Source organism: Sceloporus undulatus, chromosome 6 (genome assembly GCF_019175285.1).
Source record: "Sceloporus undulatus isolate JIND9_A2432 ecotype Alabama chromosome 6, SceUnd_v1.1, whole genome shotgun sequence".
NCBI classification, from domain to species: Eukaryota; Metazoa; Chordata; class Lepidosauria; order Squamata; family Phrynosomatidae; genus Sceloporus; species Sceloporus undulatus.
Genome location: NC_056527.1, coordinates 100,891,478 through 100,915,476, shown reverse-complemented (window position 1 = coordinate 100,915,476; position 23,999 = coordinate 100,891,478). Strand labels below are relative to the sequence as shown.

At 40.9% G+C, this 23,999-nt stretch overlaps 2 protein-coding genes across 2 annotated transcripts in view; one reads left to right on the top strand and one right to left on the bottom strand.

Moving 5' to 3' along the window:
- The window catches only part of LOC121933747 (olfactory receptor 14I1-like), a 43,587-nt gene extending 37,990 nt beyond the window's left edge, over positions 1-5,597 (top strand). The window contains exon 5 of the mRNA XM_042473738.1: positions 5,452-5,597. Coding sequence (XP_042329672.1) covers positions 5,452-5,597 — 146 coding nt within the window. The remainder of the gene's footprint in view (positions 1-5,451) is intronic.
- Positions 5,598-23,184: 17,587 nt separating this feature from the next.
- LOC121934293 (olfactory receptor 14C36-like) lies at positions 23,185-23,955 on the bottom strand. Its single transcript, XM_042474650.1, has one exon. The coding sequence runs from the start codon at positions 23,938-23,940 to the stop codon at positions 23,185-23,187; it is 756 nt and encodes a 251-aa protein (XP_042330584.1). The 5' UTR covers positions 23,941-23,955.
- Positions 23,956-23,999: the final 44 nt, after the last annotated feature.

The window sequence follows — 23,999 nt, the reverse complement described above, 5'->3', positions numbered from 1 at the left end:
AAGCAGCTTTATTTTGGCCTGTCTGTTTGGGCCCTTTGGGTCAGCTGTTGACACATTTCTTAACTGAAGGAGGGGGAGAAGAACAGGAGAGGAACTGACAAGAGAACTGTATCTCTTCTTGATAAATACATTCATTTGGGGGGGAAATGGATTTATTAGATGAATAGAGGTCAAACATCTGGAAGGTAAGAGGATGGCAGATGGAAATGTGAAAAATGTGTATCTATCAATAAAGTCATAATCTGAAATAAACCAGCAAAATAGTTTACCAAATGCAAAGAATCTCATGAATTTCACAGACTGACAATTAAAATTCAAGTCTATGTATTCTGTAATTAGTTGTTTCAGTATAAAAAGAAAAGAAGGGAGGGGAGTACTGTGATACCTGAGCTTTGATAGATTAACATCAGCTTCCTCAGATGCAGTAATGGAATATAATGGTAAAAAAACTAGAGATAAAAGCCATTTATATGTCATTCTACTCAGTAAATCAGAAGAAATGGCTTGTAACTAACAAATGCACAAGCTGACATAAATTGGCTAATTTAAAGATATCAAAATTTAAAGATATCATGCCTTCCCTTCTTTATAAGTAGTTTCACAGGTTATACTGACTGAACTTGGATTTCTCTTTTCTTGGACTACAGCAATGGACTAATGCATGTGTTCCTGAAGCTGGACAATCCTGAAGAGTATGGCGTGTGTGTGTGTGCCTTCACCTGTTAGTTTATGGCAACCCTATGAATTTCATAGGGTTTTCTTAGGCAAAAAAAAATAATACTCAGAGGTGGTTTCCCAATGCTCTCTAATAATAATAATAATAATAATAATAATAATAATAATAATAATATTTATTTGTATCCTGCCCCTCTGAGAACAATCGGGGCGGCTAACAAAGTTATGTTATTTGGATTAATAAGTCTAATACTGGAAGAGTGGACTCACAGAACATCACCCTTTATGGTGCTCTGATTTGGAATGAGTTTATTCTACCTATCTACCTTCAATAATTGCTTGGGCAATACTAATCTAGTGTGGATTTGTGATATTTAGAAATCAACAGAAAGCTAATGCTAATTTTGAAAGAACTGGCTAATAGTGGACTGCTAAAAGTGTGAAATTACCCAAGGCTACTGTTTTGGTGATCAACAAAAATTAAGCATTACAAGGCAAGATGAGCCATGTTCTGACTTATTCTCACTCTTTCATCAACACACACTAATACTAGTGGAGTGATTTCTTTTTCTTTTTTTGGTTGTGCAATGGTTGCATCCAGATAGGCATTGTCCCACTAAATGGGCAGTTATGTGGAAATTAACAGGTACAATCATATCTATATACTCCTATATGTGAGTCCTATTGCACTGTCACTGAATGTTTAAATCACACAGCATACTGATGAGATCTCCCTCAGCATTTTAACGTTTCATGGATGAGATCATGTAAAAATATTTTAGCAAACAGAAAATCATAATCCTACTTTTATTCTAGTTGTCCCACTATAGGAAAGATTTAGCAAAATCTGTCTCTGGGATACGCCAAATATATTAGTAAAAAGAATCATTTATAATTAATGATGGGTGGATGGATGGATGGATGGATGGATGGATGGATGGATGGATGGATGGATGGATGGACAAATGGACATATAGAGAGATGGCAGCAAAAGACATACACCAAAATTAATCAAACTTACCCAAACATGTTTAAGTAGTTTTAGGCAAGGAATCGTAATTCAGCTTCCTCTCCAGCATCCAAAGAAGAATCGTGTGGCAGTGGTAGGTGAGTTCATTTATCCTCTCCTTGAGATATTTTTAGTCATATATGAAGAAGCCACACAATGTGCCACTGATCTATTCTTTGCTTTGGTCTACATTAGTATTAAAAAACACTTCCTGCATAAACATAGTACAGACCCACACTTGCCACAAAAATAATAGCAGTGTGCCAAAAAATGGGTATAAATTAAAGCTGTACTGGCTTCTTGAGATTTTATTCCCATGAGCACACCTGATCAGAAGTCAATGCTGAAATTCCTCCTTACAAATTGTCAATTAACTTACAACTTGATAATTAAACAGTTCCCTGCCCTCAGGCTTACAATCTAAAAAAAATACATAAACACAAAAGAAGGGAATAGCAATGGGGAAGGGTATCAGGTCCAGCAGATACTACTGGTTCTTCTCTACTTCTGAGGCCAGGGCAGTGGCAGTTGTAATGGAGGGAGTGCCATTCATCTGTCCCTGTGAGAGGCATGGTGGAGTTTTGCCTGCCTCTTCTCTCCTTTCACCCAGATCAAGGCTGCACTAGCCTAGTTATGCAAGCATTATAGACTCAGAGGTTTGTGTTAGGGCCATCACAAACTGTCTCTTAGAATCTAGGAAGCTACAAGATCCCTTCATTTTATAATGTACATTTTATCTTTGCACAATGGGAGCCTATGCCACTGTGCAGTTGGATATGCAATCAGTGGCTTTGAATCACCATCCACTATAACAATGGCATAGTGCAATTGTCACCTAACTCCACAAATGGTGCTTTATGCTATGCAGGTCTGATGTAGGATTTTGGGCCCTATCTTTACTATTTCAGTTTCAACTTTTCTAATAACAATTTTTTTTAAAAAGTGAATTAATTTGTTCCAGAATAGTGACTGGATTTCTGTTGATTACCTATCCTGGCATAAATTCATGTTCTGGCTGTATAAGTTATTCTTCAATCATTGTAAGAGGAAGTATCCAGGATTTCCATACACAACAAGTCCCATACACACAGGAGGTCAGGATAGCAAAGGAAGTGTAAAGGTTGGATGGGTCATCATGGGTAGGGGAACCATCCAACCTTTGCACTTCCTTTGGTATCCTGACCTCCTGTATGGTTGGGGCTTTGGGGATGCACTTTGGTGCGTTCAAGCTGAGGTTGTGCAGCCAGTGAAGTGCAAGCCCAAAGAAAGTATTCTGATTGACATTTATGCTCCATCAGCAGCAGAACAAGAGTTTCTTCATATTCATACTCATAGCAACATCTCTGGAGTGTCCTGAATGTATGAGGAGCTGGAGTAACCCTTGCCTCCAAATGGTCTGCTGCATACCACTAGGATGTTTATCTCATTTGGATTTGGAGAGTAACAGTGGGGAGCAACATCTGTGGTTCCAACAAAAATGCTGATCAAGGAACTGTTGAAAGAATTGATATTTCATATCTATTCCTGCCTGGATTGAAGCTATTAACTAACTGATCAGTCCTTGAAGAAGATTAGGCAGCTGAACAAACATGGAAGAAGGGCACAAAATAGAAGCTACAATCAGCCCTCTGTATTCATGGATTCTGCATCTATGGATTCAACCATTCACGGCTTGAAATTATTCCAAAATTAAATCCAAAAAGTAAAGCTTGATTTTGCTACTTTATGAAGGGACACCATTTTATTGTGCCATGCTATATAATTGGACTTGAGCACCTATGGAGTTTGGTATCTGTGGGAGGTCCTAGTACCAAAACCCAGTGGATGCCAAAGGCCCACTGTACTTTCTTTGTTTTAAGCTAGAGGAGATAGAGAACAGGTTTTTCATGAGATTTAATATTTGTTTAATGTTGTTGAATCACTGTTGAAATTATTTTAAACGGCATGGGACTCTAGTCATGGCTGGGCCCTCCATATCTATGGAGCAGTAAATCCAGTCTGGGTTTTATTCTCAATTTTATGGGAGCTACCGAAAGGGCTAAACTATCTGCCCAAAATAAAGGACATGTTTAGAATCAAGTTCACGATAAAACCTAGTGACATGGAGGACATCAGAGTGAGGACCCCTCTAATTAAGATGAATTGTACATATATTCACACACAAGTATACACATACATTTGCACTCTCTCTCATACACATGTGTGTGCACATAAAAAGCGGCTGCTTGAATCCCCCGGGCTGGCCGCTTTGCCGGTGGGGGCCCGGCGATGCACGGGCCTTGACGCGCCCCAGCATGCCTTGCTGGGGCACGCTGGCTCCCGATTGGCTGGCCGGGGGGAGGGGGAGGGACTTCTGCCTCCCACACGGTCACTCTGGGAGATGGAGGCCCCTCTCTATGGTCGCCCTGGTCCTCCAAGGCAACCGATTGGCTGGCTGCTCTTGGGGGCGGGGCGACTCCCCTCCCGTCCCCCACCGTTCAGGCTGGCCTATATAAGGCCACGTGGCGCTCTCTCCGGCACCATTTGCAGCTTGGCTCAGCTGCTGAGCAGAGCCCATATTCCTCAGGGAGGCGAGCATAGGGGACTCCTTTCCCCCTCCCTGTTCCAGGCCGAGAGTCTTCTGCCTTGGCAGGAGCCAAGCGGGTGGGATCACTGCCAGCTTTTGTGGGCTTCCCCCTCCCTTTTTATGCTTCCTCCTCCATTTTGCTGCCTGCCCTGCAGTGAGGCTTTTTGGAACCTTGCTTTGCTTTCTATTTGCTGGCTTTCCCAGGAGGGAGGACGGTATCTCTGGTCACATTCTCTCAGCCTATTTTACTCATAGTTGTTTGTTTTTATGTTGAAAGACAATTAGCTGTTTCAAGTCCATGGCTGCCTAGTGGTCACACTCTCTCAGCCTCCTTCAAATTTTGAGTTTCATGCTGTTGACTATTGCTAACTTTGGTTGCCTGCTGCACCATGCCTAACAAATCGGTGCACATTAAGACATCCTCTGCATCAGCATGTGGTGGCCAAGCTGGACGTTCAGGGGGAACACATGCGGTGCTTGCCCCAAAATCTACCTCCACTGCCTCTCCTATAAACACTCCCATCCGAAGTGCTATAGATATTGCTGCATCCAGATCTTCACATGCCAGGCCATCTTCAGTGGTGCCTCTGTTATCTGATTCAGCGATTACAGAATTGTCTCACTCCATTGCCGAGCTGATTGCGAAAGCCACATCACCCAGCCACCTGCATCCTCAAGGGCTTGCTTCACTTCCACCATCTGCCAATTCTTCAGCTCCAACCTCCAACTAACCACTTCCATCGGCTCAGGACAATAATTAAGCAGTAGCGTGGCCATCACTAGTCTTGCCGTCCTCCAGCTCCAGCGACTTGTCTTCATCGTCGTCCTCCAGTTCGGACGATGACAGTGATCAACAGATGGAGGCGACGCAAGAAGAAGCACAAGGCAAAGAAAAAACATTGACGGAATTGTTCCTCCCAACTTGCTCAACATGTTCAAGATGCTGGCAGCGCAACCTTACCTACTGGCAGGGATCGGTTTTGGGTTGAACATGCCATGGTCCCAGGCTTGCCACATTGGGCCATCAAGCGAAGCACCTGGCGACCCGATCTTCAGGGGGTTTGGGTCGCCCAGCAAGCAGAAGGATTGCCAGTTTGTGCACCTGGCGAGTGCCCTCCTGGCTCTCATCTCCCTCATAAGACTAGAAAGCTTATTCTGAGGGGTTGCTTTGTTGATGTTTTTAGTTTGGTTTCTCCTTCAGGTTATGATGCCTTAGCAGTCACCTCCTCCAAGGGGAAGAAGAAAGGTCCCCCTGCTCCTCCGGTTGACCGTACTTTTGATAATTGGCTGGAGGGTTTCACCATTTTCAGGGCTGTCATTGCTATGGCTTTCCCTGAGAGGGCTTGACAGCTAGACAGCCATTTGCTTCATGTCCTGAGGGCCAGAGAATTCGCAGGTGATGCGGCGGCTATATCGCTTATGATACTGCTTTTCGGCAGCATGCATCCCAGAACTCCAAGGAGTATTAGGATCAACTCCACTCTGAAATCTGGCTCTTAGAAGCTGGCACCCAGGCTGTGCCTAGAGCCCCTTTCCCTAGCTCTGCTCCTTCTGACCTAACGGGCCTTATTTGCCAGGATTTCAATGTTGGAAAGTGTTGCCGCAACCAGTGCAGGTTCGAACACATTTGTGCTTCGTGCAAGGGGCCCCACGCCAGGCTGTCTTGCCCTCTTGTCCCTTCACCTTCTCTTACCTCGGGTCGGATGCCCCGCCCTTCCTCCCAATGTGGGAGCTGATTGTGCTTCCAACTAGCCATTGCCTGGGAGCCTTCGGCTAGGCCTGGCCTTTTGGCATCGCCATATTTATGGTCAAGTTTTTGCTGTCAGTCTCATTTTGAGGATAACTGTCTCTGGTTCTCCTTGTCCCTGGTCCACTGCCTTCCCTGGCAGTTGTGCATCTCGTTCCCCCCCCCCCCTTGGTGGGCAGTCTGGGGCTGATCTTGCTGTTCAGGTGCTCTATTGTTTAGCCTGCTATTGCTGTTCAGCTAGCACAATCTTTTGTTACGCTGGCATTTCTATGTTTTGGAATATTTCCTTTTGCAGATTATTTTTTGCAGGCAGCATTCTCTGGTGCATATGTTGCTGCATTGCTTGCATTGGTAGGGTTGACGGTAAGCGTTTCTGCGGAATGGCCTCTTGTGGCGGCAGTAGAGGTTCTTGATCTGGTAGGCATGGTCTATAAGGTTGCGTAGCACTGTATTGGGAGTCCCTATGGGACACGGGAGCGATGTGGGCATGCGTTGTGGCCATTGTGGGGGCCATAACATCACACCACTTCCCAGTGACTAGGAGCTTGATTTCATATGCAATCAGCAGGTTGCATGGTTCTGAGAGGGCGTTAGATTAGCCCCTAGCTCATCCCGACGCCTTGCTCTATATGACATGCCATTTGTAGGATGATCCAGACCTCATGCTTTTGGCCAACCCTACCTTTGGTTGCTGATTTGCGTAAATAAAGTTGTGGCCTTTCCTCCACATGTGGCTTCTGTTATTATTGTGGCACCGCCCTCACTGGCAAACAGAGAGAGAGAGAGAGAGAGAGATCTGGCCTTATAAGCTTCAAGATTATATTACAGTGGCGCCTCCGCATACGCGGTCTTTTTATAGTCGGCTTTGAGCATAGGCGCTCAAAGCCGCCGGCGCGCGCAGGGCGGAAGGGGCAGCACGTCCCATTCAATTGAATGGGCGCGCGCACGTGTTGCGCCTCGCGGCCACCGCGCCGCTGTACCGCCGTGCACGAGCCCCATTGGAAACAATGGGGCTCGAGCATAGGCAGATTTTTTTATACGCGGAGGGATCCGGAACAGATCCCCCGCATATAATAAGGTTCCACTGTACCTAAAAAATTATTCCTGTTAAGTAAATGAGTTAAACCTTGGCTCCTGAAGTCTACAAATGTTCCAAATGCTCCATATTTTTTGCATCCATTAATTACAGTCATAGGGACATTGTTCTCATAGAATCATAGAATCATAGAGTTGGAAGAAACTGCAAGGGCCATCCAGTCCAACCGCCTGCCATGCAGGAAATCTAAATCAAAGCATCCCCAACAGATGGCCATCAGGCCTCTGTTTAAAGACCTCTAAACAGAGGCTAGATGGCCTTCTGTTGGGGATGCTTTGATTGAGATTTCCTGCATGGCAGGGGGTTGGACTGGCTGGCCCTTGCGGTCTCTTCCAACTCTATAATTCTATGATTCTGTATTTTGCATGTTCAAATATTCACTCTTCAAGAAGTGTACTACAATTTACAAGGAACAAAATAACTGTACAACTATACAACTTGACACGACCAATTATATAGTGCTCTTAGCTTTAAAAATTACAATATTTTTGTCTACAATGAAACTACAAATTCTGACAGAATTTTTTAGACATATTTATCTACCCAATACATTCATTTTTCAGGGAGGTTATAAATTTAAAAACCAACAATCTAATATTAAGAAACGTCAAAGATATCCAGGGTAGTATTTTATTTTAGTTCACCTTGAAAGCAAAAAACTCTCTTGGGAATTTTCAAGTTCTTTAATCTCTCTTTTGCAATCCCAAAACATTTGTGCATCCACCTCAAGCATGAATTATTGTTATTATTCCCTGTGGGTTTAATTAGTAGACCAGCTTCATTACTGTGCTGGTAATATTATTTGTTCTCTAACTTTTATGCCCTCATTATTATTTTCCATACTTTACTGAAAATGCTCCTTCGTGCCATCAAGTACTGTGGAGAAAGAGAAGAATATGGACTACAGTCAACTGCTGTCCCTCAATGGGAATAAAGGAACTAAACACAAGCATTTAGGTTAAATAAGTGCCACTTTATTGACCTGTTAAACTATTTAAATAATTTAAACACCCTTCTAAACTTTGTGAACCTTAAAATCACCTCTGCTAGCTGAAGATCCTAGAACCTTAGTTTAAAAGGCCAGGGCTGACAACTTGCCTCTAATATACTGTGATGACAACCCTTTTTCCTTAAGGTGAACAAAGAACTGTCAACTGTGCACCATCAATAAAGGGGCATAAAAGAAGACTAACAATCAGCCCGATGGCTACCATCTGAAGGCAGGCTTCTTTGGCATAATTCTCTCATATTGGAGTGGGTTGCAGATTGCAATATAGCGATCATGCGCCATAATAGTTAATACAGCTAATCTAATGAGAAAAAGAAAACATAAAGAAAACTTGAGCCACACATCCAGCATAAGTAATTGACCTTTCATTCTGAGAGACATGGCCATAGCCTTAGGAAGCATAACTGAAATTGTCCTGTCCAACATGGCCAAATTGAATAGAAGAGTACATGGGGGTGTTGTAATGGGAATCAACTGCAACTACAATAATGATGAGAAGATTCCCTATTAGTGCAATCAGGTAGAGTGCTAGGAAGACAAAAAATGTAAAATCTGTAGTTCTCTGATGTCTGAGAATTCCAGCAGCAGAAAAGAGGATATGGAAGTGAGATTTCATGCTGTTTTCAGTACTTTGATATCACCTGTAAGGAAGCAATAAAGAATAGTTACTACTGCTTTGGAATATTAACGTTTATTTTAACCAGTTTAATTTGGGCCATCATGCCCAAATTTTCTGACAGTGAGTTCCATAATTGTTTCATATAGATCAATTCATGTTAAGCAGACAAATCTATAGGTGGTGTGTGAAGGCTTTCACAGGCGCGCATCCATAGTCTTTTGTGGGGTTTCAGACTATGTGGCCATGTTGTAGAAGAATTTATTCCTGTATTTCTATCGCATCTGTGGCTGGCTTCTTCAGAGAATGGAACGTGAAGGTGTATGGGGTATATATACGTGTGACACTTGGTTGAGAGGAATTATTTACATGTTAACCGTGTGTTGTTGTTGGTGAATGGCAACAACCAAAAAATCCAGCAAATTGATTCAAATTCCCCTTTGGCCTGCTGGAACCAAATCATTTTGAATAATTCATTTGTGAATGGGAACCACAAGTTAATTATTTTGGAGGGGGAGAATGTGTTCGAGAAAATGTTGTAGGAATCACGTTCCACTGTCAAATTGATCCATCAATTTGGATTGCACCACCAATTTATCTGTAAGTGGGAATGAGGCCAGTATATCAAATAGAACAATAAGAAAGGCATATATGTTTTGTGTTCAGTATCATGGGAGAAAACAATATTTGTCGGCCTTTTAACTATTCTGTCTTTCTTGGGGGGGGAGCTTTCAGAGGTTAAATCAAATTTTATAATATTGTCTAGACTTAGCACAGAATATCTACCTATCCATTCCAAATTCTGTATTCAAAGCACTCTTCTTGGATCCAAAACAACTTCCAAGGCCACCACCATTTCCCCCGTCTTCTGATATTTCATTGCCATCTCTTTCTTTTTTGGTCTAAACCAGTAGGGCACGCTTTAGGACTGATGGTCAGGCCGTGTTTTCCCACATATTAATGCTGACATTTTCAATAAAATAAAATCGTTCTAAAATGCCCGTGTTTTAATGGTAGGTAAATTCATTATTTTTGTTAAATGTTTTTATCATTGGTCTTTCAGAGGTGCCTCATGTTGTAAACTGCCTTGAGTGTTATGTTATATAGAGGAGGAATTAAATATTGTTTAAAAAACCAACAAAAAAATAGTGGCTGGAATTCATGATCACATTTCATTTTAATAAAACCCTCTTCTTGGACAAAGAAGTCTGCAAGCAGTTTTTGCGCCATCATTTGTGAAACAGAGTTCACCATATCTAATTTATGTGTCAATAATGTATGGGGAAAAATTGATAATCTTTCTAAAGAAATATCAGGTATCAAAATTGAGTGAAGAGGTGGTAAAAGGACAGAAAATTTAGAGAAAAGACTGACATTTAGAAAGAGCACAGTTAAGGGAACAACAAAATGGTCTCCTACAAGAAGTTAGATATAGAGAACGGGCTATCAAGATCAGAGGCTTGAAAGAGGAACAAGGGGAAAGTTTATATGACAGGGTAATCCCAATCATAGCAGAATATATGGACTGGATGAGGACATTTTAGAGGCACAAATTATGATCTTTAGGGTCTCAACTAGGATAGCGTTAGAGAAAAAACTAGATAGGATAACGATCTGCTTTACCAGCACAAGAATAAGGGACATAATTAAAACGTGATTATAAAAAAGTTAATTGTGAATGATAAAATCGTGGAATTTATAAGATTTGCCAATTCAAATAATTCGAAGAAGGCAGGAATATAAATTTTTGACCGCGCTTCTGCAGAAAAAAGGGATACTCTACCGTTGGGATAAAATAGAAGGTGTAATCTTTAATTACCAGCCAAGAGATCAGAATTAACTCAATTGATCAGGCAAAAAATTTTTTTTGAAAAGCTAACCAGGGAAACTGGGAACACGGGAGAGGAAGAAGGAAAAGGAGAAAAGAGAGAGAAGAGATAGAGAGGAGGAGGGAAACGGTTCAGTACAAGGAAGGAAAATCGCTTAGGTATCGTACCGGCGCAAAGTGGTAGCCAGGATTTGTTGGATTTAGACGCGCCACCCCAGATTTAGGTGCGGTAGGAGGAGAAGGAGGATTGGGTAATCTCCGTGGATTAACACATATTTTCTCTACAGAATATATTCTACCATTTTTCTTTTGACTAAAAGTAAACCAATTTATAAGAATGGGATTCAAGATAGCAACCTGGACGTTAAGGAATTAGCCAGGAAAGAAAAAGGAAAGTTATGCACTTTTAAATATAAAAATTTTGATGTTTTATGTTACAAGAAATTAAAATGAGAGATGGAGATGTGAAATACTTGAGGAATAATAAATTAGGGAAATTATTTCATGCCATCATTAATAAAAGGAAAAGAGGAGTTGCAATGTTTGTTAAACAAAAATGGGAACCGAAGCTTGTGGCAAAGATACAGACGGTAGATGGATTTGTATAGAAATCAAATTGTAATACAAAATATATGTTATGTAATGTCGGTCCCCTTGAGAGAAAGGTAATTCTACAAAAACTACATGCGCAATTAACGTTTAGGAACTGAAAATTTGATCGTGTTGGGTGACTTTAATGGTGTTCTAAACCCCATAAAGGATAGAAAGACCACTAAGGAAAGCCAAAAATTTCAGGGCAAATTACCCAAGAGTTTTTTTGAAATAAAAGATTCGTTGAACTTATTTGATATGTGGACCATCTGAAAGGGTCTAAAGAGGGTTACACTTTTTTTCGGATGCGCATAAATCGCACTCTAGAATAGATTTAATATTAACCTCCAAAAGGCTGCTGACACAAGCACACAAGAATGGAAATTTGGCCAAGAATTTTTTCAGATCATAATGTTTAGAAGTGGATTTTGATTTAGTTAAATATGGGAAAAGAAGCTGGAAGCTAAATGAAGAATACTGGAAGATGAGGAATTTGTTAATAAAATAAAATTGAATTAAATTTTTTCTTTAAAGAAATGGCGATAGGATACAAAATGAAAGTGGTGTGGATGCTGGAAAAGCATTTGTAAGGGTTTATTCATACAAAGAATGATAGAACTGAATAGGTCTGAAAACAAAAAGAGATAAAATTAAAAGCGGAACTTAAAGTAAAAGAGCAAGAGTACTAGTAAGGAAAAGGAAAAAAGAGAAAGAAAGAATACAAAGAGAAATTAAAATTTTACAAGGCAGTTGGAAAAAAAATAGCAGAAATATAGCTTCAAGCTGCAAAACAGAAACAAAACCATTTGAAAATGCAAATAAGATAAGAATGGTTGGCATAAGCTTAAAAAGAAAAAAATAATATAACTAAAATCAAATAAATATATGGAAATATGCGACCACAAAAATATCAAAAGGCTTTTGTTCCTTTTTGAGAACTTATTTACGGAAAAGGAAATAAACTCAATGATAATCGATAAAGGAAATTTTTGAAAGGAAATGTATAGTAATAAAGGACATCAGAGGATAAATTAAATGCAGAAATAACGTGGAGGAAACAGTACCGCAATGGAAACTTAAAAATGCAAAAGCCCCAGGTGAGGATGGTCTTACGCGAAATTACAAAACATTTGAAAAGAAACTACAAATACCATTACTACAGTATGTAATTCAGTGAAATTAGAAGGCAAGCCATCATCCTGGGGGTAACACATTAAAACACTGATCCCTAGAAGGCAAAGACGAAACGATAATTAACAACACTATAGGCCATAGCCTTAATGAACAATGATTATAAGTATTTGCGGCGTCTTGGCGGGAAGGTTAAGAACATTGCTAGAGGAAATAATTCATAGAAACCAGAATGGATTTATACCAGGCAAGAAAATTCAAACCAATACAAGAATATATTAACATCCTAGATTACTATAACACTCACAACGAAAAGAAAGTTGCTCTCCTTTTTTTAGACGCGGAAAAGCGTTCGATTTTGTGAGGTGGGAGTTTTGTTTCAATTATTTAAAGCAATGAATATGGGAGCCCACTTTGTTGCCAATATAATGGAAATATACAATAAACAATCAGGGAAATTAATAGTAAACGGGAACAGTCAAACACTTTTAATATCAGTAGAGGGACGAGACAGGGTTGTCCCTGTGTCCCCCCTTTTATTTATCCTGGCCTTGGAATTTTTATTAAACAATATAAGAAACTCAATAATCAGGTATCAGGCTAAAAGGTAAAGGCTTAGAGTGCCAGCCTTCGCTGACGATTTAATGGTGGTATTGGAAGATCCTCTTAGAATATTGAGAACTTAATGATGGAGTTAAATCAATTTGGAAGATTAGCGGGATTTAAAATAATAAAGAAAAATCTAAAAATGGTTAAAAATATTACTAATGAGAGAAGCATTATTAAGGGCCAAATCGGGGTGTGAAATAACCAAAAGGTGAGTACTTAGGTAAATATTTCTGACAATAATATGAACTTATTTGATATAATTATAAAAACTCTTTGGAAGGTGTTAAGCGAAAATTGAACAACTGGAAACATCTGCACCTGTCTTTATTGGGTAAAATCAATGCGGTCAAAATGTCTATACTTCGAAACTGCTATTCTATTTATGAATCTCCCATCGATATCAATAATACAATAATAGAACAATGGAATAGAGATATGCGAAGCTTTATATGGGAAGGTGGCAAGCCCAGAATTAAATGGAATTATTTAAAGGAAAAAAAGCAAAATGGGGGCTGTGCGCTACCTGATATTAAAACTTAAGGTTAGCCTGCAACTTATCTTGGCTGGAAGATTGGGTGAGATTAGGACAACGATATCTTAAATTATGAAGGAGCAGTCTTGCGGTACAGATGGCACGGTTATTTATGGTATAATAAAAGCGCAGTGCATAAAGATTTCTTTAATAACCCAATAAGGGGGGTTATTTAAAACTTGGAATTGTCAAAGATAAATTATCCCAAATCCCAGGGTGGGTTTCACGCAGAAGCTTTCGCAAATAGATGGGATATGCAAAACAAATGGTTAGATACAGCGATATACTTGAAAACAATGTCAGTACGGCTTAACCTTAAAGCCCAGAGAAAATTGATTGCAGAAGGAATCATTATAAACTGGTACACTTATTATCAATCAAGAAAGATTTATTCAGGATATGAAATCATCGGGTGTGGATATCAAATTATCAGAAATGGACAATTACTTAGGAGATAATGAAAAGAAGATCTCTAATATTATACCTTGCTGAGAGAAAGGGACTTTGAACAAGAGCCATTAAGCAATATATGGTTGACTGGGCGAAAGATATGGGGAAAGAATACCATTGGAGCCTGGGAAAGGGCCTGTCTCGTACAAACTCCTTTACCCATGTATAAGTTATAAAGAAAACTTTATAGATCAGCAACAGGTGGTATTATACCCGGCAAGACTAAAAAAATGGGTAAGCTAAAATCTGACAAATGCTGGAAATGTCAGGAGACAAAGAGGACAATGATGCATAGTGGTGGGATGTATAAAAATTAAACTTTTTGGGAAGAAGTTCATACATAATTCAACAAAATCTTTACTATCAGTTATAAAAAAGGCCAGAACTTTATTTGTTGAATATGACCTTTTTATTAAGAATGAGGATGAACGCAGATACTGGAAGGTAATACTATATTTGATAACCACTGCTAGATTGATCATAGCAAGTCATTGGAAGGACACAGGCATTACAATAGAAGAATGGCTTCTTAAATTAAACACTATTATACAACTGGACTTAATTTCTAATAGTTTAAAGGGGGAAAAAATGAAAAATACAGCTGGAATGGAATAAAGTGGTTCTTACCTTAAAAAAGGGGAAATTGGAGGACCGGCTGGCCGAGCCCTTTTATAACTAATAATGAAGATGGAAAAATTCCTTACAGTTATATAGTTGTGTAAATAATATAGTAAGGCACGACCGGCTCAAACTTCGATCATTCATCTAAGTAGGGTTATTTTAAATTACCTTTTCTTAAATATGGTTGGGGAAGATACTATGAATCCCCATATGAATGGCTAATAATAATAATAATAATAATAATAAATAATTAGAGGAATATGTGGAGATTGTGAAGTCCCCCAATTTTTATTTCCTGGGCATCAACCACTGCAAGCAATGGAGGTCTGTTCTCCCGTCAATTGGGGCCCAGCAAACTGACATTTTCACTCCTTGATCTCAGGCGTGGGGTGAAGTACAACGGATGCTGCTTCGGATTCTCGCACCTTGTCATTGGTAGGTAGAGAATGGAGATATAAGTCTGCTGCATTCAGATTAACCTTAGGACAGATCCCCTTGCTCACAGTGGCTGAGTCTTAGTATGCCAAGACTGGGGGTGTCAGGCCAAAAAGACCATATTTAGTTACATTTGAATTTAGTTAAGTATACATAAGTCAGTAACTTGTTTGAATCTCAGCCAAAGTGAATAAATAGTTTGGTACAATTTCAAAAAATTCCATGAGTCCAGAAGTCGAGTTTTTTAAACTTGGTCAAAACTCAAGCCAGTTTATTTTTAAAAAATGAGCTCCAAAAAGGAGAAAAAGATGAGTTAGAGTGATAGTAAAGGGGGACTGGGAGGCAGGCAAGAAAGAAATGTCTGGCTAACATAATCTGTTCCTTTTGTCACACCTGATGGAGCAGTTGGGGTGTGAAAAGTAGAGGGGAAATTTGGTCACATTGTCTGTGAGGAGTGAAAAGGAGAGGACAATCTGTGTGTGAAAAGATTCCAACCGTCAGTGGAACTGGAATGTGTCCATGGAAGGAAAAATCTTAATTCCTTGCTTTACAACTGAAAATAGATTTTGGGCCCGAACAACAGGCAAAATAAAGCTGCTTCTGGTCACTTTGGAAATACACTATTTAATGACACACACATCTTAAGAGGCCAGAAGCTATGGCAAAGCTGCACTCTAGTCCTTAGAATGGAGCGCGGCTTTGGCGTGGCTTCTGGCCTATATAGGACACATGTAGCATTAAACAGCATACCTCCAAAGTGACCCAAAGCAGCTTTATTTTGGCCTTTCTGTTTGGGCCCTTGGGTCAGCTGTTGACACATTTCTTAACTGAAGAGGGGGGAAGAACAGAGAGGAACTGACAAGAGAACTGTATCTCTTCTTGATAAATACATTCATTTGGGGGGAAATGGATTTATTAGATGAATAGAGGTCAAACATCTGGAAGGTAAGAGGATGGCAGATGGAAATGTGAAAATGTGTATCTATCAATAAAGTCATAATCTGAAATAAACCAGCAAAATATTTTACCCAATGCAAGCATCTGATGAATTTCACAGACTGACAATTAAAATTCAAGTCTATGTATTCTGTAATTAGTTGTTTCAGTATAAAAAGAAAAGAAGGGGGGAGTACTGTGATACCGGCTTTGTAGATTAACATCAGCTTCCTCAATGCAGTAATGGAATATAATGGTAAAAAACTGAGATAAGCCATTTATATGTCATTCTACTCAGTAAATCAGAAGAATGGCTTGTAACTAACAAATGCACAAGCTGACATAAATTGGCTAATTTAGATATCAAAATTTAAAGATATCATGCCTTCCCTTCTTTATAAGTGTTGCACAGGTTATACTGACTGAACTTGGATTTTCTTTTTCTTGGAATACAGCAATGGACTATGCTTGTGTTCCTGAAGCTGGACAATCCTGAAGAGTATGGCGTGTGTGTGTGGCCTTCACCTGTTAGTTTATGGCAACCCTATGAATTTCATAGGGTTTTCTTAGGCAAAAAAAATTATTCAGAAGTGGTTTCCCATGCTCTCTTTTGGATTAATAAGTCTAATACTGGAGAGTGGACTCACCAGACATTATCTTTTATTGTGCTGTGATTTGGAATGAGTTTATTCTACCTTCTGCTTCAATAATTGCTTGGGCAATACTAATCTAGTGTGGATTTGTGATATTTAGAAATCAACAGAAGCTAATGCTAATTTTGAAGAACTGGCTAACAGTGCTGCTAAAAGTGTGAATTACCCAAGGCTACTGTTTTGGTGATCGACAAAAATTAAGCATTACAAGGCAAGATGAGCCATGTTCTGACTTATTCTCACTCTTTCATCAACACACACTAACTAGTGGAGTGTTTCTTTTTCTTTTTTGGTTGTGCAATGGTTGCATCCGATAGGCATTGTCCCACTAATGGGCAGTTATGTGGAAATTAACAGGTACAATCATATCTATATACTCCTTAGTGAGTCCTATTGCACTGTCACTGAATGTTTAAATCACACAGCATACTGATGAGATCTCCCTCAGCTTTAACGTTTCATGGATGAGATCATGTAAAAAATTTTAGCAAACAGAAAATCATAATCCTACTTTATTCTTAGTTGTCCCACTATAGGAAAGATTTGCAAAATCTGTCTCTGGGATACGCCAATATATTAGTTAAAAGAATCATTTAATAATGATGGGTGGATGGATGGATGAACAAATGGACATATAGAGAATGGCAGCAAAAGACATACCAAAATAATCAAACTTACCCAAACAGTTTAAGTAGTTTTAGGCCGGAATCGTAATTCAGCTTCCTCTCCAGCATCCAAAGAAGATCGTGTGGCAGTGGTGGTGAGTTCATTTATCCTCTCCTTGAGATATTTTTAGTCATATATGAAGAAGCACACACATGTGCCACTGATCTATTCTTTGCTTTGGTCTACATTAGTATTAAAAACACTTCCTGCATAACATGTACAGACCCACACTTGCCACAAAAAATAATAGCAGTGTGCCAAATGGGTATAATTAAGCTGTACTGGCTTCTGAGGTTTTTCCATGAGCACACTGATCAGAAGTCAATGCTGAATTCCTCCTTACAAATTGTCAATTAACTTCAACTTGATAATTAAACAGTTCCCTGCCCTCAGGCTTACAATCTAAAAAAAATACATAAACACAAAAGAAGGGATAGCAATGGGGAGGGATCAGGTCCAGCAGATACTACTGGTTCTTCTCTACTTCTGAGGCCAGGGCAGTGGCAGTTGTAATGGAGGGAGGGCCATTCATCTGTCCCTGTGGAGGCATGGTGGAGTTTTGCCTGCCTCTTCTCTCCTTTCCCCCGTCAAGGCTGCACTAGCCTAGTTATGCAAGCATTATGCTCAGAGGTTTGTGTTAGGGCCATCACAACTGTCTCTTAGATTAGGAGCTACAAGATCCCTTCATTTTATGTGTACATTTTATCTTTGCACAATGGGAGCCTATGCACCTGTGCAGTTGGATTGCATCAGTGGCTTTGAATCACCATCCCTTAACATGGCATAGTGCATTGTCACCTACTCCACAATGTGCTTTTGCTATGCAGGTCTGATGTAGGATTTTGGGCCTATCTTTACTATTTCAGTTTCAAATTTTCTATAACAACTTTTTTTAAAAAAGTGATTAATTTGTTCCAGATAGTGACTGGATTTCTGTTGATTACCTATCCTGGCATAAATTCATGTTCTGGCTGTTAAGTATTCTTCAATCATTGTAAGAGGAAGTATCCAGGATTTCCATACACAACAGTCCCATACAACAGGATCAGGCATAGCAAGGAAGTGTAAAGGTTGGATGGGTCATCATGGGTAGGGGAACCATCCAACCTTTGCACTTCCTTTGGTATCCTGACCTCCGTTATGGTTGGGGCTTGGGGATGCACTTTGGTGCGTTCAAGCTGAGGTTGTGCAGCCAGTGAAGTGCAAGCCCAAAGAAAGTACTCTGATTGACATTTTGCTCCATCAGCAGCAGAACAGAGTTTCTTCATATTCATACTCATAGCAACATCTCTGGAGTGTCCTGAATGTATGAGGAGCTGGAGTAACCCTTGCCTCCAAATGGTCTGCTGCATACCACTAGGATGTTTATCTCATTTGGATTTGGAGAGTAACAGTGGGGAGCAACATCTGTGGTTCCAACAAAAATGCTGATCAGGAACTGTTGAAAGAATTGATATTTCATATCTATTCCTGCCTGGATTGAGCTATTAACTAACTGTCAGTCCTTGAAGAAGATTAGGCAGCTGAACAAACATGGAAGAAGGGCACAAAAAAAGAAGCTACAATCAGCCCTCTGTATTCATGGATTCTGCATCTATGGATTCAAACTTCACGGCTTGAAATTATTCCAAAATGAAATCCAAAAAGTAAAGCTTGATTTGCTACTTTATGAAGGGACACCATTTTATTGTGCCATGCTATATAATTGGACTTGAGCACCTTGGAGTTTGGTAGCTGTGGGAGGTCCTAGTACCAAAACCCAGTGATCCAAAGGCCCACTGTACTTTCTTTGTTTTAAGCTAGAGGAGATAGAGACGGTTTTTCATGAGATTTAATATTTGTTTATGTTGTTGAATCACTGTTGAAATTTTTAACGGCATGGGACTCTAGTCATGGCTGGGCCCTCCATATCTATGGAGCAGTAAATCCAGTCTGGGTTTTATTCTCATTTATGGGAGCTACCGAAGGGCTAACTATCTGCCCAAATAAAGGACATTTTAGAATCAAGTTCACGATAAACCTAGTGACATGGAGGACATCAGAGTGAGGACCCCTCTAATTAAGATGAATTGTACATATATTCACACACAAGTATACACATACATTTGCACTCTCTCTCATACACATGTGTGTGCACATAAAAAGCGGCTGCTTGAATCCCCCGGGCTGGCCGCTTTGCCGGTGGGGGCCCGGCGATGCACGGGCCTTGACGCGCCCCAGCATGTCTTGCTGGGGCACGCTGGCTCCCGATTGGCTGGCCGGGGGGAGGGGGAGGGACTTCTGCCTCCACACGGTCACTCTGGGAGATGGAGGCCCTCTCTATGGTCGCCTGGTCCTCCAAGGCAACCGATTGGCTGGCTGCTCTTGGGGGCGGGGCGACTCCCCTCCCGCCCCCCGCGTTCAGGCTGGCCTATATAAGGCCACGTGGCGCTCTCTCCGGCACCATTTGCAGCTTGGCTCAGCTGCTGAGCAGAGCCCTATTCCTCAGGGAGGCGAGCTAGGGGACTCCTTTCCCCCTCCCTGTTCCAGGCCGAGAGTCTTCGCCTTGGCAGGAGCCAAGCGGGTGGGCTCACTGCCAGCTTTTGTGGGCTTCCCCCTCCCTTTTTTGCTTCCTCCTCCATTTTGCTGCCTGCCCTGCAGTGAGGCTTTTGGAACCTTGCTTTGCTTTCTTTTTCTGGCTTTCCCAGGAGGGAGGACAGTATCTCTGGTCACATTCTCTCAGCCTATTTTACTCATAGTTGTTTGTTTTTTGTTGAAAGACAATTAGCGTTTCAAGTCCATGGCTGCCTAGTGGTCACACTCTCTCAGCCTCCTTCAAATTTTGAGTTTCATGCTGTTGACTATTGCTAACTTTGGTTGCCTGCTGCACCATGCCTAACAAATCGGTGCACATTAAGACATCCTCTGCATCAGCATGTGGTGGCCAAGCTGGACGTTCAGGGGGAAACACTGCGGTGCTTGCCCCAAAATCTACCTCCACTGCCTCTCTATAAACACTCCCATCCGATGCTATAGATATTGCTGCATCCAGATCTTCACATGCCAGGCCATCTTCAGTGGTGCTCTGTTATCTGATTCAGCGATTACAGAATTGTCTCACTCCATTGCCGAGCTGATTGCGAAAGCCACATCACCCAGCCACCTGCATCCTCAAGGGCTTGCTTCACTTCCACCATCTGCCAATTCTTCAGCTCCAACCTCCAACCAACCACTTCCATCGGCTCAGACAATAATTAAGCAGTAGCGTGGCCATCACTAGTCTTCCGTCCTCCAGCTCCAGCGACTCGTCATCATCGTCGTCCTCCAGTTCGGACGATGACAGTGATCAACAGATGGAGGCGACGCAAGAAGAAGCACAAGGCAAAGAAAAACATTGACGGAATTGTTCCTCCCAACTTGCTCAACATGTTCAAGATGCTGGCAGCGCAACCTTACCTACTGGCAGGGATCGGTTTTGGGTTGAACAGCCATGGTCCCAGGCTTGCCACATTGGGCCATCAAGCGAAGCACCTGGCGACCCGTCTTCAGGGGGTTTGGGTCGACCAGCAAGCGAAGGATTGCCAGTTTGTGCACCTGGCGGTGCCCTCCTGGCTCTCATCTCCTCCTAAGACTAGAAAGCTTATTGCAGGGGTTGCTTTGTTGATGTTTTTAGTTTGGTTCTCCTTCAGGTTATGATGCCTTAGCAGTCACCTCCTCCAAGGGGAAGAAGAAGGTCCCCCTGCTCCTCCGGTTGACCGTACTTTTGATAATTGGCTGGAGGGTTTCACCATTTTCGGGCTGTCATTGCTATGGCTTTCCCTGAGAGGGCTTGACATGACAGCCCATTTGCTTCATGTCCTGAGGGCCAGAGAATTCGCAGGTGATGCGGCGCTATATCGCTATGATACTGCTTTCGGCAGCATGCATCCAGAACTCCAAGGAGTATTAGGATCACTCCACTCTGAAATCTGGCTCTTAGAAGCTGGCACCCAGGCTGTGCCTAGGTGAACAAAGAACTGTCAACTGTGCACCATCAATAAAGGCCAACCTTTATTATAAAAAACTGAACAGACAATGAGAACATATCAAATATTTCTGAAGATATGAAAAATGATCACATTTATAAGTGAAATCTCTATCTAGCATTCTCTGACATTTTTTAAATTTAAGTACAGTATAACTAAGCCCTGTTGCAAATGATTTAGAGGTAATGTATCAGAATGTGAAAAAAAGCAAAATAAAACCCCTGGTTTTCATGTGAAATGTGTGCTACAGCAGGGAGTTGAGAATCTCCATGCTCAATGGCCTTTGGCTATGTCATATTAAGATTCAGTGCCAATATTCTTTGGCAGACTGGTGAATGGGAGTGTATGGTGGTCTCTTCAGTTATTACATACGCCAAAGATCCTTATTCAGAGGTGCCATAGGGAAAGCATTAGATGTCCACTTCCTCCCAGTGATAGAAAAGATTTGCAAGGGAAAGGATATTGACATCTTTACTCTTCTTTTTTATGATTTGGAATGAAATGAATGTCAAGGAGAAGTTGAAGAAATGATGGACAGACCCTGGGCTACATTTCCTTTCAGACTCAGGTTTGATTGGGCCTTGACCTTGTTCTTTTCGTTAATATATATAGATCTTATCTATAGGGCTTATGTAGACTTCTTAGGGGCTGGGTGGCTGCTTTATGATTAATCTGAGTGACATCTATTAATCAAGCCTTACTCTGGGATCAAATGCAACTGCAACTATGGATGTAGATCATACCCCCAACCAGACCTTCATGGGGGGGGGAGTATTCACATATCAGTCACACAGTCCAGTGCAGCCAAACCTCAGTCCACTGGTGTATCAAGAGCAACAATAGTGCCTCCTGATAGGAGTTTGGGTCTCAAAGGGGTATGTACCAGGCATCCTTGCATGTTTAGACATGAATGCTCTATCTGTGGAGCATGCTGGAAAGTGTGGGACTGAGGGGCCAACCACCTACAAAAGGGGTCCAGCTCAATTGAAGTTGAGCACTTCTTTTTCAGTTCTATCCTGACCAAGTATATGTTCATTACTTCAGGGAACATTTTAAATTCAGTTCTGTATCCCATTTCAAGGACTATGTCCTTCATATATATCCATGAATTTGTATTTTGGGGTTTATTTCAGGTATATATAGTGTGCACACCTGTGGTCACAAGAATGGGAGCTTTGAATGTACAGAGGAAAATGTGGGAAGATCTTAGGTCTTCCACTGAAAATACCATCACTGTGTTGAATTTCCAAACTCCCATACACACAAGTATTATCCTAAAACCGTATGACATGACATCATCTCACCAGGTGCCCTTTCACATTACACAATTCTAGCACTATGATTTTTTAACCAATAAAACAACCATCTTCTGGACATCTTCAGCAGTGTCTCGAGTTTCTTCTGCAAATTTCATTGGGTGCTTCCACTTTCTTTGTATGTACGTTGAGGAAATTTGCAGGATAAGATATCTCTTCGTGAAATATTCATTGCCCTAGCTCTACAATAACAGCTAGGACTTCCTAATCACAGCCCCATTAATCCCAGCCACTAATCACCTGTGGCATGTTTTGGCTGTTCTGTGCGTGTTCTTGTGCGGTTGGAGGTGTGCAAGGAATATACCTGGACACACTTCTACAAGCAATGAGTGGCCAGATGCTGAGGTGCAAACAGTAACCACTCATTTTGCCCCCAGGCTGCTTTTATATAGTCAAGGCAGAAGCACCCCACATTCCTTTTAGCCCTTCAGTAATTGTGCTTTGTGGATAAAAGTTGTGAAGGTGTATTTATTATCTCTGGGCCAATATGTTCCTTCTAACAGATTATGTACTGTCAGGTAAATAAAGCTAGAATAAACACCACAGAGAAATATGTAGAGAGACCAACCTGTGTGACAGAACAGGTATATATTCTGATGAGAAAAGAGGAGGGTTAGACATTCAGAGGGAAATATTCATATCTGAAAAATGATACTACTGTTTTCAGTTCTCGTGAAACAACTTAAAATATTTTTTAATAGGAAAGAACAACTTGTAACAGATTCTTCAAAGCAATCTTGATCTCTTTGTTCCTTACACTATAGACAAATGGATTTAACATGGGTGGTATTATGCTATATATCACAGCAAAAACTATGTCCAGATCAGAAGAACCAGCAGGAGGCCTTCCATACGCAAGGATCCCACTGATTACCAACATTGTGACAATGGTGAGGTGGGGAAGGCAAGTAGAGAAGGCCTTTTTCTGACCCTGTAAAGAAGGGATTCTGAGCACAGCAGCAAAGATCTGCACATATGTTGTGATGATGAAGACAAAGCACCCTAAGCCTATGCTACATGACAGGATAAGAATCCCAGCTTCCATTACAGAAAGGCCTGAGCAGGATAACTTTATTAATTGTGGAATTTCACAAAAGAACTGATTGACAACATTAGAACAGAAACTACTTGCAAAGGCACCACCAGTGTGTAATGTGGCATAAAGAAGACTAACAATCAGCCCGATGGCTACCATCTGAAGGCAGGCTTCTTTGTGCATAATTCTCTCATATTGGAGTGGGTTGCAGATTGCAATATAGCGATCATGCGCCATAATAGTTAATACAGCATAATCTAATGAGAAAAAGAAAACATAAAAGAAAACTTGAGCCACACATCCAGCATAAGTAATTGACCTTTCATTCTTGAGAGACATGGCCATAGCCTTAGGAAGCATAACTGAAATTGATCCTATGTCCAACATGGCCAAATTGAATAGGAAGAAGTACATGGGGGTGTGTAGGTGGGAATCAACTGCAACTACAATAATGATGAGAAGATTCCCTATTA

Coding starts and splice junctions, on each gene's coding strand:
- LOC121934293 (XM_042474650.1), bottom strand. CDS start 23,940: ATGTACTTCTTCCTATTCAATTTGGCCATGTTGGACATAGGATCAATT.